Genomic DNA, 14,131 nt, shown 5'->3' with positions numbered 1-14,131 from the left:
GTCAGGTAGAATCCAAATGGTGCTGTGTCCTCCTCCTTGTTGCAGGTGTTGGTGCTCCTGCTATTATCACCACTTGCCAGTGGTGTCATGGTCCTGCAGCTGAGTGTGAATGAATATGTTGTGTTGCACAGTGCAAGCTCCGCCGACCTTTGCAGAGAACTCTTGACCATGGCGTACCATGACCATGACACCTTTGCAGACACCTCATGTAATCGCTCAGGAACCCGGTATGGCCACCCAGCTAGGCAGCCAGTCCAGCCGAGGGGTGAGCGAAGATGAATCTGGCATCCCGGTTCCCGGGCACACGAGACCCCACGGTGAGAATGGTCCGCCACATCTGCATAAGATGCAAACCATCACCTGCACGTTAATCAACGCTGTGCACTGAAATCTCCCAACGAGCTAGACATTCCGTTTCCAAATATGTGAAATTGTTGAAGCCGCAAGTTCAACTATATTCTAGTTTTACGTACAAATGTAAAATACGCTGACTGCAAAATCAGTCATTAGTATCAAAACTAAGTGTTGCCATATAGTTAGAGGTACTTGATGGCACATTTCCCAAACTGATGGATACAAATAATTAATAAAGTCTTTTTATACTCAAGAAAACCACCACAGAATACACTGCAAGGAAGGGCACAAGTTTAACTGTTTATGACTACCTTGAGTTGTTTAGTATATGCATGCTTTTGCATTTTGCGTCAATCGAAATGAGGCTACCTTGACATTGTGGTCACTGAGAGAAATTCAACGCCACAGAACAATACTGCGTGTCACGCACACCTATCTACGCTGTCACCTGAAAAGTACAGACATGATTAATTTACATTATTTTCATATGTGGTCTATTTACACTGTTCTTGCTTGCTGCATAAACTATATATAAATGCAATCATATATCATTAGCCGCACGCAATCTTACTAAAGGCAAACATGTTATCCCTTAATGCTTGCCCCAACACACTAAGCACGTGCTCACCAGTTTGACGATTTCCATGCGGGCAGCACATGAATAGAGATTGCACACAAATAGGTCATCGATGGATCCCGCACAGACTTCATGTGAGCTGGAACCTTCACCGGCAGGAACAACACACCTGTAAATAAAGTGTACAAGAGTCATACATGTTTGCTTTTCGCGCGCCCTAAGAGAAATGATTTTTTTCACACTCCTACGGTCATTTCCACGTGGCTGCTGTGTAACTGATGATGTAATAGTTATGAAAATTTTTCTTTGAATCAAAATCACTTTTGTGTGCATGCTTCACTAATAATGCTTAAGCCAGGGTATAGTATTCTTTTAGAGTTTCACGCAATTTTTTTTTTTTTCACACTTAAGGAAACGACGCCTTCCAGCTGATTTCACCTATGCTACCTTTCACATTCATCAACACCAAAAACAAAGAAATCGACCAACGTACTGGCATGCTAGACTTTGTTTTCTCAACTTGAGCCGTGTGCAAAAACTGAAAACGGTATGATGAAAAAAGCAACGCGAAATGCCGAATAAAAATTTCGGAATGAGAATGACCCTACACACACACGGATGACTCGTCGAGAAGCCCGACACATTCCTGGAGTTTGTTGCTCGGCCGCGCGAACACCTGTCGTGTCATCCGCTCATCACGCGCGCAAAGCCCATCCGTTCTGCAACGTTTCACAGCTGGCGATCGCCCCTCGGAGCTCGACAGTTCGGCACTGCTTCTCGCCGCAATGCATCCTTGCATAGCCACCACACCATATGCCTCGTCAGGTGATTGCACAGACGAGCTGTCTAGTCAGAGACAACTCGAAAGCATCGCGGTGACCTCGAAACTCGCTCACCTTTCCCACTTCTAGGGTTTAACAAACGACAAATGAATGCAACGAGCAGCAAATCGCAGCGCCGGCACCGCCATTCGAGCAACTTTCGCGCTTCACTAACCGCACGGACGGATGATTTCTCACTGAGAGCGAAGGGTTTGCAACGGGAGAGCAGTTAGCGCCCCTATGCGGCTGTACGCTTAAGCCTTCACTATTAACGCTCTCAAGGGGTGCTTATTTCAGATGTGCTCTTATAACGCCACACCATTACATTGTGCAATCAAAACAAGACTTTTGTAAGCTTAGTTTTGTCTTGAAATAAATACCCGTTAAAGTGCGGCTACCTAACGCCGTATAAATCAGCATTTCACTAACTCATTTGCATGATTCGGGTACCTTTCGCCGGGCGAAATGATGGCGGCGAATTTCAGCCATTTTTTGCAATGGCGGCACAACGTAAACGTGATGAAACGTCATTCTGACATCACTCCAACATGTGTGCCTATCACGTGATTTACGTGATATTGTTCCAACCAATCTGATTTTAGGAAGCTGCCATTTCCGGTGTGCAGCTATTTTCTCCAAATTGGCAAGTCGAGCGCAAGTGCTCTCGCACGGACCACTTGTAGCTTCTTTTCCCTTCACAATCACATATATGTACCAGCCAGGCACCAAGAATAGCGCTGCGAAAAAGCATTTTCAATGCCACGTCAAATCGACGTCATCGCGAAAAGTGCTCGTGTCACCGACCCTGATTGACACGCCCATTGACGGCGATTGACACTTCTGACAGCCAATCAGAGAGGCAATATGGCGCCGACAGGCGAATGTGAATATCGAGAATCGGGCCCCAGGACTGGAAAAACAAATGCGGCCAGTGTTGCCATATTATAGTGTTGCCAGACGGCGCGACTCTCCCAGTGTTGCCAGGCGCCCGATTCTCGATATTCGCCAATCCGCCCAGAGCGGGGCGTACCCGTGGCGTGTGAATGGGGGCGGTGCGAAAATGCGTAACAGCAGAATAGTTTGTTTATGGGGTTTAACGTCCCAAAGCGACTAAGGCTATGAGAGACGCCGTAGTGGGGGGCTCCGGAAATTTCGACCACCTGGGGTTCTTTAACGTGCACTGACATCGCACAGTACACGGGCCTCGAATTTCTCCTCCAAAGAAATTCAACCGCCGCGGCCGGGATCAAACCCGCGTCTTTCGGGCCAGCAGCCGAGCACCATAGCCACTGAGCCACCGCGGCGGCCTGTAACAGCAGAATAGAATGACAACATTGAAGTGTCACGTCTTAAGCGGTTTAGCGCGCGGGGCCTTACACAGCGAGTGTTAGCTGCGAAAAAAACCATGCCTAGCACGGCAGTCCGTTATACATTTCAGGAATCGAGGTGCATAGAACTTAATTAACGCTACCCTTGGTTACGTTTGCAAGTGGCCGCGCACGAAACGCGACTGCGAATCGCCTCAAGCGCAACGCTATGAGCGCGTACGTCTTATTATCAAAAGCGTCAAATGCGAAAGCAAAATAGGGAGATATTGTTTCCCGCTAGTACTTAAAGAAAAACAGACAGAGCTAAAAGTCCACTGTCAACCTGCAGAAGCATGTATTTCGCAGTGTTCGCGTTTCACTCAATCTGAATAGGACATGGCACTCATCTTTTGCTTTGTGAACATTAACTAAGTCTGCCTGCAAGCAGACTTCACGGACTTTATATAAAAGCACCTCACGAATGCATGGCGTGGAGTGGCAGGTACATTATTTCATTCAGATAAAAAAAGACTCTCAATAATGCTATTTAATTTAAATGTTTGAAAAGGCCCTCAATCTCGTTAATTCTGTCTAACAGTGAGCACACAGCACTTACCAAGGGCATATAGACAGCTGCACCACTCGTGTGATGCAAGTACGCACCAAAATGTGAGAGGTGAAACAAAATTTGTCATGCCCATCCCTACAATTCCTTTGCTGTAGAACAACAGTAATGCATCTACAGCAGCACCAGGCAGCTCCTTTCAATGCAGCAAAATTGCTTGTAAGAGGGCAAGGATCGATGTCAGGAGGGGTGAAGTCAGCTGTAAAAGATATCTTCACATATGCTACTCAACATTGGGGAACGGGACGAATATAGAGGGGGATAGTGAAGGTGGAGGGTGATGCCACATGCAGTGTGCAAGAAGCTTGCTTCATTTGCTTCATGCAAGTTATTGGTTTGGTTTATTGGGGTTTAACGTCCCAAAGTAACTCAGGCTATGAGGGACGCCGTAGTGGAGGCCTCCGGAAATTTCGAACACCTGGGGTTCTTTAACGTGCATGCAAGTTATTATCATAGCATGCACATACACGCGTATTATCTAGTGCACATGTCATATATTAAGCCTGAACATGTCTTGGGGTCAGGTCAAGGACTGAAGGAGAATAAAAACAATGGTGAAGCTAAGAAGGAAGAACAGCAACACAACAAGAAAAGCACAAGTATGCACAGCAGAAGATAACACACAAAGGGGGCAAAAATGCAAGGCTAACGTGGCCCACAGTATATGAGGGAGGCAGCATCACAGACAAGCACTGGTATTCTGGCAAAAGGTCCATTAATGCAGCATGATAACACTGGATGATGTGGATTGGTTTCGGCAAGCCCTGTGCACTCCACGAGCAATATACAAGAGGCCTCATGTCATGTTTCTAGCCTGATGTGCAAGTGCATGGCTTTCCCTCTGTGCACACTCCTGACCACATACATATCAGGGCCATTGTTGGTTCTCTTTGAGAGGTGGATCACAATGCTATTAGGCAACATTATACACTGATGCAATAAAGACCCTGTGATGCCACTATTGTGCACTGCAGGAGAGTAATGCTCAATGAAATGGGTTCATTCTCAAAGTACTTTCCTTTACTGTGACCTAAAATAGACAACCCTCTATGTACGCTCAAAATATGACATCTACAGTTCAGTGAAGGGCGCCATACCAGATGTAGGTGCTGAAATGTCGGCAAATGCCTGAAGGACACTGAGGACTAATCGAAGTTGCTCTGTAACAGTAGATTACCACATTCCAATAACAAAGGGCCTACCTGTACTGAGAACAAAGCTTATGTACAGTTCACAGATTATTTTTTCAAAGAAGCAGTTCAAAATTAGCATGGTGAAGTGCGTTGGCAGGAAGGCTATTACAGCCCTTGGTTGGTAGTAACTTTATTAGCCCCACTTCAGTGGATCAGGTGAGGGTGGGTGAAGGGGTGTTGGACAGGTCGGCGACGGCCCTCAGGCCACTCTAGGTGACCAGGCACTGTTTTGCCGCGGCGACCTTCAAGGCCCAGGCCATGATGCAAAGCTGTAGCTCTGCCTGTGAGCTGCGCAGAGCAGCCTCCCATCGCTCCTGTGATTCCATCCCTTGGAAAGAAGGTTTCGGTTTGTTTGGGCAAGCCTGATATGTGCGTTTAAAATCCGCTCAGGTGCTCGAGCATAAGTGACAGGTTGGAGATTTCTCCCCTCTATGTATGTATTACACTCCACTGCATGAAAAAAAATAAAATTAGAACACTTAAAATGCCTAGTGGTGTGCACATGGAGGGTAAATTGTTTTTTTGAGCATGATTAAGGCAGCTTGAAAAATGGTAAGCAAGTCTGACTCAGAGTTTCCAGGAGGAGAGTGTTAAATTAATGAATAGAAGCTATTTATCACCACTATAATGATAGAACAGGTTGCAAAACATTGATGAAATTGGGAGTCATTGCAAGTGCCTGTGCATAAAATTTAAGCCCCCTGAAAAATTACCATCTTGTACAGCTTTGCTGGCTAATTTCTCTTAAAGTTCTAGCAGAAGTATGAAACCAAACCAAGTCAGGTAGAAACAGGCTGCTATTCTTTTTTCACACTATAAGAATAATTTTTTTCTCCTGACTACCACCAAGTAATATCATTAGTGCTGTATGGTATGTGATGGCATCGCAATTAGTGCTAAGAAGTTATTGGGTGCCATGTGCAACCAGAAAGGAAGGTACGGAAAGCCTGCACACACCACTGTCAAGGAGAGAGGCTGCGATACAGCAGAAAACCCAGTGTTATCCAGCCGGCATTGTGTCAAAAAACAAGCTTCACGTGTGGATGTCTGCAGTGAAAGTCACTGAAAAGAGGATTTGTAATCTGAATCAAACGTCAGCACATGTCTGAAACTACTTCACTTTATAAAATAATAGATTTTATGTACAGAAAATTAATAAATTTCTGTCTGCCTTGAAACCCATGACCCCTGGATCGCCAGCCAGGCACGCTACCAACTAGGCCATGTAGGCACATTGACTTTGCTGAGGTACAAAGGGGGGGGGGGGGGAGTGATGTGTGGGTGCTGTTGGCTTAATTTGAAGCCTAGCAATGTAATTACTGCAGTGAACTAGTGATGTGCCAATTAGTGAGAAACTAATTACGGTAACATTGCGTAGGTGAACGGCAGTATGGAAGAGTTCAGAGATAAGAATTGGGAACCTGTGTTGAGGCAACTGTGATAAATGTGTGAACACGAATGAAGAACAGTGACTGTGTGTGTAAAAAGAAACCGCTGCAGGGAGCCATAAACACTGTCGTGTCATACCCATGAATGCTGAGCTTAAGTGTGCCCCTATATTTTTGGGGAGCGAGACAAGTTGCATTGCCTCTTAGGTGTTGCAATTTGCTTAAAAAAAGTGAGGTGTCTTTTACATGCACAGTGAAAAGTTTGTGGAAGCCATTATTGGCAAAATAATTTATTTTCATCACTGAACTTCATGCATCCTAGAATTCATTATGCAGCCTAACTGTGAATCATTACCTAGTGCAACAATACATATTGATGAATATGTCTCGTCTACAAAGATAAGAATTTTTTCGGGACAGACCTGTCTTTCATAAACGTTTGACAGTGGTGTACATGCGCATTAGTGTTGCCTAGTTTGCAAACTGAAGTAGCCAGCAGTTGCCTTTGTTAAACAGAAAAATGACAGCACATACACTGATATGGTCCAGTCACACTAAGGGTTCAGAGGGTGAACAGGTTGTCTAGGATTTTTCATAAAATGACCAAACAGCATCCCCAATTTGCATGAAGCAAAGTGCAAGGGGACAAGTCAATGAAAATGGGATCTAACAGAGTTTAACTGGGAGGACAGGTGGGCAGTGATCTTCCAATGCATGCATTCAAGGTTGATGGCCCAGCACAGAAAAAGAACCCAGACCGCAAATCCTGGATAGAGAAAAAGATCCCAAACCTGGGAAGACCGCCTGAGTAACCCAGAAAGATCAATAAAGTTTACTACTACTACTACGACTATTATGATCCATTTCCAGTTGAATTATTGAACCGGATCATGCCCTTCCAGCTACAAAATGCCATTTGGAGCTTTATTATTGAAACACAAATTATGTCCAGATGCATAATTTATACCTCCATTTACCTTCAACTGAATTAATGTACAATTTGTAGGTTTTCGTCACGGGTACAAATTTCAGCTAGAAGACGGGAATGGGTACATGTGTGAAGACGCTGGCCAGGCCTTGCATTTTCATCTGGGAAAATGACCATGAAACAATTACGTGACTTTTCCTTCAGGAAAAATAGTTCACTGCTGTATAACTACAAGCAGCATGTGAAAGAGGCAGTCGAAAGCAAGCACACAGAGGCAACCAGATGCCATGAGGCAAAGCACGTTGCGATCTTATCACACAAACAGTGCCACACAAGGCATGTTGCACGCTGAAGAACAGATGTTGTAAATGACTAGAGACACAGCGACCATGCTGTATGTTGAGGATGTTGTGGACTGCTGGCTTTCAACAAACACCAAAGCAAACAGAAAAGCACTGGTGAACGCATGTGCAGTGAACACCCTGGTGCTAGAAGGAAAACATTTTGGTGCCTTCCTGTCTTTCACTAAACTTAAGCACCAAATAAAATGTGCGTTGTGTACAAGCAGAACATATAGGGAGGCACCATACGAAGGAACAGCACTTCTTCACAATCACCAAAGCATGTGTTGAAGCACGCACTCAGCAAGTTGGAAGATGGTAGGCTGAAAACACTTGGGGCACTTCCTGACTCACAAAAAACTGCAGCACCAGACAAAACTGATTTCTACTGTCATGGATACCATCAATATGGTCCAGTTTACTGAAGAACACCAAAATGATGAAGACTTCACCAGCTTCTTAGCAGTATGCCATCAAACTTGAAGCAGAGCAAATGTACACTGATTACTTGTGGCATAGCTACACGTGAAAACCGCGGCAGTGAGTGCAATTCCCGCACGCAGCTGCTGATCATGCACTTCCGATCTGTCAGGTAGAATCCAAATGGTGCTGTGTCCTCCTCCTTGTTGTAGATGTTGGTGCTCCTGCTATTATTACCACTTGCCAATGGTGTCATGGTCCTGCAGCTGAGTGTGGATGAATATGTTGGGTTGCACAATGCAATCTGTGGTGACCTTCGCAGAGAACTCTTGATCATGCTGTACCATGACCTTTGCAAACACCTCAGGAGCCCGGTATGGCCACCCAGCTGGGTAACCAGTCCAGCTGGGAGGTGAGCAAACATGAATCTAGCATCCCGGCTCTCGAGCACATGAGACCCCATGGTGAGGGTGGTCCGCCACGTCTGCATAAGATGCACACCATCACCTGCACACTAATCAATGCTGTGCACTGAAATCTACCAACGAGCTAGACATTGTGTTCAAAAATATGTGAAATTGTTGAAGCCGCAAGTTCAACTATAGTCTAGTTTTACGTATAAATGTAAAATACGCTCACTGCAAAACCAATCATTAGTATAAAAACGAACTGTTGCCATACAGCTAGAGGTACTTGATGGCAGATTTCTCAAACTGGTGGGTACAAATAATTATTAGAGTCTTTTTATACTCAAGAAAATTACTACATAATGCACTGCAAGGAAGGGCACAAGTTTAACTGTTTATGGCTACCTTGAGTTTTTTAGTATATGCATGTTTTGCATTTTGCACCAGTCGAAATGAGGCTACCTTGACATTGTGGTCACTAAGAGAAATCCAAAGCCACAGAACAACACTGCGTGTTGCCCACACCTATCTCCGCTGTCACCTGAAAAGTACAGACGTGATTAATTTACATTATTTTAATATGTGGTTCTATTTACACTTCTATTCCTTGCTCAATAAACTATATATAAATGCAATCAGATATCATTAGCCGTACGTAATCTTACTGCAGGCAAACATGTTATCCCTTAATGCTTGCCCCAACACACTAAGCACATGCTCACCAGTTTGACGATTTCCATGCGGGCAGCACATGAAGAGAGATTGCACACAAACGGGTCATGGATGGATCCTGCACAGACTTCGTGTGAGCTACAACCTTCAATGGCAGGAACAACACACCTGTAAATAAAATGTACAAGAGTCATACATGTTTGTTTTCTGTGCGCCTTAAGAGAAATGATTTTTTTCACCCTCCTACGGTCATTTCCACATGACTGCTGTGTAACTGATGATGTAATACTGTTATGAAAATTTCATCTTGAATAGCGAAATCACTTTTGTGTGCTTCACTAATAATGCTTAAGCCAGGTTATAGTATTCTTTTAGAGTTTCACGCAGTTTTTTTTTCCACACCTAAGAAAACGACGCCTTCCAGCTGGTTTCACCTATGCTCCTTTCACATTTATCAACACCAAAAACAAAGAAATCGACCAACGTACTAGCATGCTAGGCTTTGTTTTCTCAACTTGGCGCCGTATGCAAAAACTGTAAACAGTATGATGAAAAAAGCAAGGCGAAATGCCGAATAAAAATTTCGGATTCGCAGCATGCATGCTGCGCTTGTTTTAAAGTCATTTTCAGCATGCATGCAAAAGGAATGAGAATGACGCTACACACACACGGATGTCTCGTCGAGAAGCCCAACACATTCCTGGAGTTTGTTGCTCGGCCGCGCGAACGCCTGTCGTGTCATCCACTCATCACGTGCGCAAAGCCCATCCGTTCAGCGACGTTTTACAGCTGGCGATTGCCCCTCAGAGCTCGACAGTTCAGCACTGCTTCTGACCACAATGCATCCTTGTATAGCCACCATACCACATGACTCGTCAGGTGATTGCACAGACGAGCTGTCTAGTCAGAGACAACTCGAAAGCATCGCGGTGACCTCGAAAGTCGCTCACCTTTCCCACTTCTAGGGTTTAACAAACGACGAATGAATGCAACGAGCAGCAAATCGCAGCGCCAGAACCGCCATTCGAGCAATTTTGTCGCTACACTAACCGCACGGATGGATGATTTCTTACTGCGAGGGAAGGGTTTGCAACGGGAGAGCAGTTAGCGCCCCTATGCGGCTGTACGCTTAAGCCTTCACTATTAACGCTCTCAAGGGTTGCTTATTTCAGATGTGCCCTTATAGCCCCATATCATTGCATTATGCAATCAAAACAAGACCTTTGTAAGCTTAGTTTTGGCTTGAAATAAATACCCGTTAAAATGCGGCTACCTAATGCCGTATATATCAGCATTTCACTAACTCATTTGCATGATTCGGGCACCTTTCGCCGGCTGAAATAATGGCGGCGAATTTCAGCCACTTTTTGCAATGGCGGCACAACGTAAACGTGATGAAACGTCATTCTGACATCACTCCAAAATGTGTGCCTATCACGTGCTTTACGTGATATTGTTCCAACCAATCAGATTTTAGGAAGTTGCCATTTCCGGTGTGCAGCTATTTTCTTCAAATTGGCAAGTCGAGCGCAAGTGCTCTTGCACGGACCACTTGTAGCTTATTTTCCCTTCACAATCACATATACGTACCAGCCGGACACCAAGAGTAGCGCTGCGAAAATACATTTTCAATGCCACGTCGAATCGACGTCACCGCGAAAAGTGCTCCTGTAAGCGACCCTGATTGACACGCCCATTGACGGCGATTGACACTTCTGACAGTCAATCAGAGAGGCAATATGGCGCCGACAGGCGAATGTGAATATAGAGAATCGGGCCCCAGATTGTGAACTAAAACCGAGTGTGGCCAAACTATTTATGCACCTCTCCCTTTTACATTCTCGGCTTTGTGAACTTAGTTTTTAGTGACCGATGTCTCGCGCAGACGGGTACCACAGACTAAGTCTGCCGCTGTGTGGCCCCAGCGAGCATATTAAGACTGGACAGATGCGTGATTTTCTTGAAATAAGCGTGCTATGCTCAAATTCACGCAACTCACTTGTCGCGCAGACGGGTACCACAGACGAAATCTGCCGCTGCGTGGCCCCAGCGAGCGTATTAAGACGAGACAGACGGGTGATTTTCTATGCTCAGATTCACGCAACATTGACACTTTTATTGGAGTAGGCAGTGTTGAACCGAATAACTGGTAACAACGAAATTGTAGGCTGTGCTTGGTGAGCTTCGAAAAAAGTGCGAAATTCACGCGTCATCAGAAGCAGCCTAGCAGAAATGATTACTTCATGTGCGTGCATCCTATTATTGCCCAGTCACTTCGTAGTGGCCAGATATTTTTTCTTTTTCTGGCAGCTAAGACAGCTCTCTGGAGCTTGTGCTGCATTGAAAGCCGCATTCAGAACAGTAATTGTAGGAACGAAAACATCTCCGACTGAAATCCGTCTTGTTGGGTTTTTGAGGTAGTTGAGAGGAAACTGACGCCAACCAATATTTTTATTTTTTTGCCCAGCATTTCGGGACCAACTCAGTCCCTTCTCCAGGGTTGACTAAGGTGTGCCAGCAGCAGCGGGATGCTGTCTTTGCTCTCCCTTTGTTACCACGTGGCGCAGTGCACTAACACACGAGGAGGGAGTGTTCCTGGAGTCCTATTCATCTCCACCTTTCTGAACGGGATGTGCTATGACTCCACATGTCACCTCTTGAACGGGTTTGGCTCCACGGTCAAGACGCTCCCCTCCTCGAAGGCTATTTATTCGGGGGTCGGCGCGCTCGTAGCCCTGAAGGCTATCGTTGTCACCGATGATAGCCCTGAAGGCTATCATCAGTGACAGCGTACTGCCAAAAACCACGATAGTCATGGACTAGTGGCGCGGCTACAACAACTTGGAGGCTTTACAGGACGCGGCTGGTGATAGGGACCTGCAGCACAACACAGTGTGCTATGAGGACAACTTCGTCGACCCGACCATCGGTGCGCACACTCAGAATATAGAAGCTTGGCAGAAAACCAAGTGCGTGCTGGTGCATACCGGTGGAATGAGCCGCGCCCTGCTTCAGTCCCACCTGAACTGGCCATGCATAATGCGCAGCAGTCTGGACTGCCGCAGTTCATTAATCGCTTTCGGTCGAAGCAGCACGAAAAAAACTCGAGCTGAAAAACAAAAACTCGAATTCACTCAGTCCAGTTCGAAGAAAAACGTTGTCCGTTTAGGAAGTTGCTTCACGCAAAAGCTGAAAACACACAAAAAAACGTACACAACTATGTTTCACGGAGGTCCTCGCATGCATTCTCAAGTATTTTCCAAGCAGATATTGAGTGTTCAAGCGATAGTTCGGTCACTATTCCTGGGCACAGTAACGACCGATTTTGGTATGAACCCTGCCAGAACAAATACGGTCAGCAGTGCGCGCAGCATGAATGCTAGTCCTGCACTGCGAGCAGCATGAACAGCGGGGGCTTCAACAGCGAGAACTGCCCCTTTGGAATCGAGTTCGTGCGCGAGGGAGTCCAACTGCAACAAAACAAATACGTCCAGCGATGCGCGCAACATGAAAGCTAGCTAGACCTGCACCGCGAGCAACGTAAACAGCAGACTTCAAGCAAAATGAAGCGCAAGTTCTGAGTCGAGCCCGCGAACGAGTCCAACATCAACCACGAATATGGCACGCAACGCGCGCTACATCAAAGCTACGCCTGCAGAGCCTAGCAAAGCCAGCAGCGTGAACGGCGGGGCTAAGACAATGAAAAGCAAGGCTTTCGTAGCCCACAAACGAGTGAATCTATCGACAACCATGCCAGATGGCATTAAGTGCGAAGAAAGACTGCAGTCGCTCGCGCTTGAAAAAAAAACGCAACTGACAACTGAAGAGCGGCACTCGCATCGTAAAGACAGGGTTCCAGCTCATTAATAATGCTTTCCCGGCCGATCCTATGCAGCCAAACCTTTCGGCGAGCCGCATTGCTTTTTGCGGACGGAATGACGAAAAACCTTTCCCACTGCTTCCTCGGCTGTTGCACCCGCAAGCGCAACAAAAGCTTGGCATTGCCGCAGCACGTAGACACCATCAAAGCTGGGAAAACGCTCCCGCCAAAACTGTGTTGCAAAAGGAAACGAAGCCCCGGCAATGGCGCCGGCGTCTGCTGCGGAGCCAAAAAGCACGCGCTAACACGTGACCATGGCGCCTCAGCCAATGAGAGGCAAAGGGAATGCGCAGTATCTGTCTCACAGCTGCGAAACCAATAGAGCGGGGGGGGGGCTTGGAAAGCAGGGGGTAAAATTTGTAAATTGGTTTTTGAGGAAATTGGATTGGATTGTAAAACATTTATTGCATCAAGAGTAGGTTGCAGGAGACCTGTGCACGTACTAGATGGCCGCTAGCCCAAGCCTGGCGGTGACCTCAATGGCCCGCTCAATTGCCCGTACTTGGATCTTGGGGTCCGAGCTGACCAGCACGGTCTTCCACCGCTCGGGAGAAGGGAGCTGTATCAACTCCGCCGAAGGCAGATCATTTGTGCAGTTCCACAGAATGTGGTCGTATTACGGCCCTTTCACCAAGTTTATTTGGTGTGTTTTGAGGAAAGGAAATACGCAGTATCTGTCTCACATATCTCGGTGGACACCTGAACCAGAGTGAACTGCCCTCGTACAGTGGACACCTCAATCGTGCTTTAAGCTATGTGGCGTGGTGTGGTGGTAGTGACAGATGTGTGTGGCTGCATGCTTTGGCATTGACATCGTTGTGCCAGAAATGCTGCCACCTGCCAGGGTGGCAAGGTGGGTGAGGACTTTAATGTAGATATGAAGACAAGCGGAAATTTCTAACCACTTATGCGGGAGAACATCCCGTTCCTCTCGCTCGTAACGGCTCCCACAGCTGTGACAACCTCGCGAAATACTTGCGCAGACCTCGTCTTTGAGAACCAGGCATTGGTGCAGCAAGTCGAGCATATATCCATCTATTTCTCCGTCCACAAAGCTTCCTTCATGACACTCAAGAACTGTTAGTGGAGTGTTTCTTGAAGAAGGAGTATGTGTGAAAAATAAGTTGTCTGTAATTGTACATACATGTCTTGCTCGAATTCTTTGCCTCAGTCTATCGAATAGCTGATGAGCTGCGCTCAAATTTCGCATTAGGAAGT

General features: G+C 46.2%; 2 protein-coding genes across 5 annotated transcripts in view; one reads left to right on the top strand and one right to left on the bottom strand.

Moving 5' to 3' along the window:
- LOC149342212 (E3 SUMO-protein ligase RanBP2-like) overlaps positions 1-14,131 on the top strand; it is an 83,891-nt gene that overhangs the window by 15,256 nt on the left and 54,504 nt on the right. The window lies entirely within an intron of this gene.
- LOC149342213 (uncharacterized) lies at positions 124-9,878 on the bottom strand. The gene is made up of 4 exons (XM_089542774.1): positions 9,869-9,878; positions 9,705-9,763; positions 983-1,096; positions 124-360 (listed from the first exon to the last, which is right to left on the bottom strand). The coding sequence occupies exons 1-4, from the start codon at positions 9,876-9,878 to the stop codon at positions 217-219; spliced, it is 327 nt and encodes a 108-aa protein (XP_089398900.1). The 3' UTR covers positions 124-216.

Source organism: Amblyomma mixtum, chromosome 5 (genome assembly GCF_055824585.1).
Source record: "Amblyomma mixtum isolate Tamu chromosome 5, ASM5582458v1, whole genome shotgun sequence".
Classification (NCBI taxonomy): domain Eukaryota; kingdom Metazoa; phylum Arthropoda; class Arachnida; order Ixodida; family Ixodidae; genus Amblyomma; species Amblyomma mixtum.
Note: the sequence above shows the minus strand (reverse complement) of the source record. Positions and strands in the feature narration are given on the sequence as shown.

Excerpts from the sequence above, each read along its gene's own strand:
- LOC149342213 (XM_089542774.1), bottom strand. Across the intron at positions 1,097-9,704 it reads GGGCTTCTCGACGAGACATC|GTTGTTCCTGCCGGTGAAGG; the intron begins CGTGTGTGTGTA and ends ATTTACAGGTGT. Across the intron at positions 361-982 it reads GCATGGAAATCGTCAAACTG|GTGATGGTTTGCATCTTATG; the intron begins GTGAGCACGTGC and ends ATTAACGTGCAG.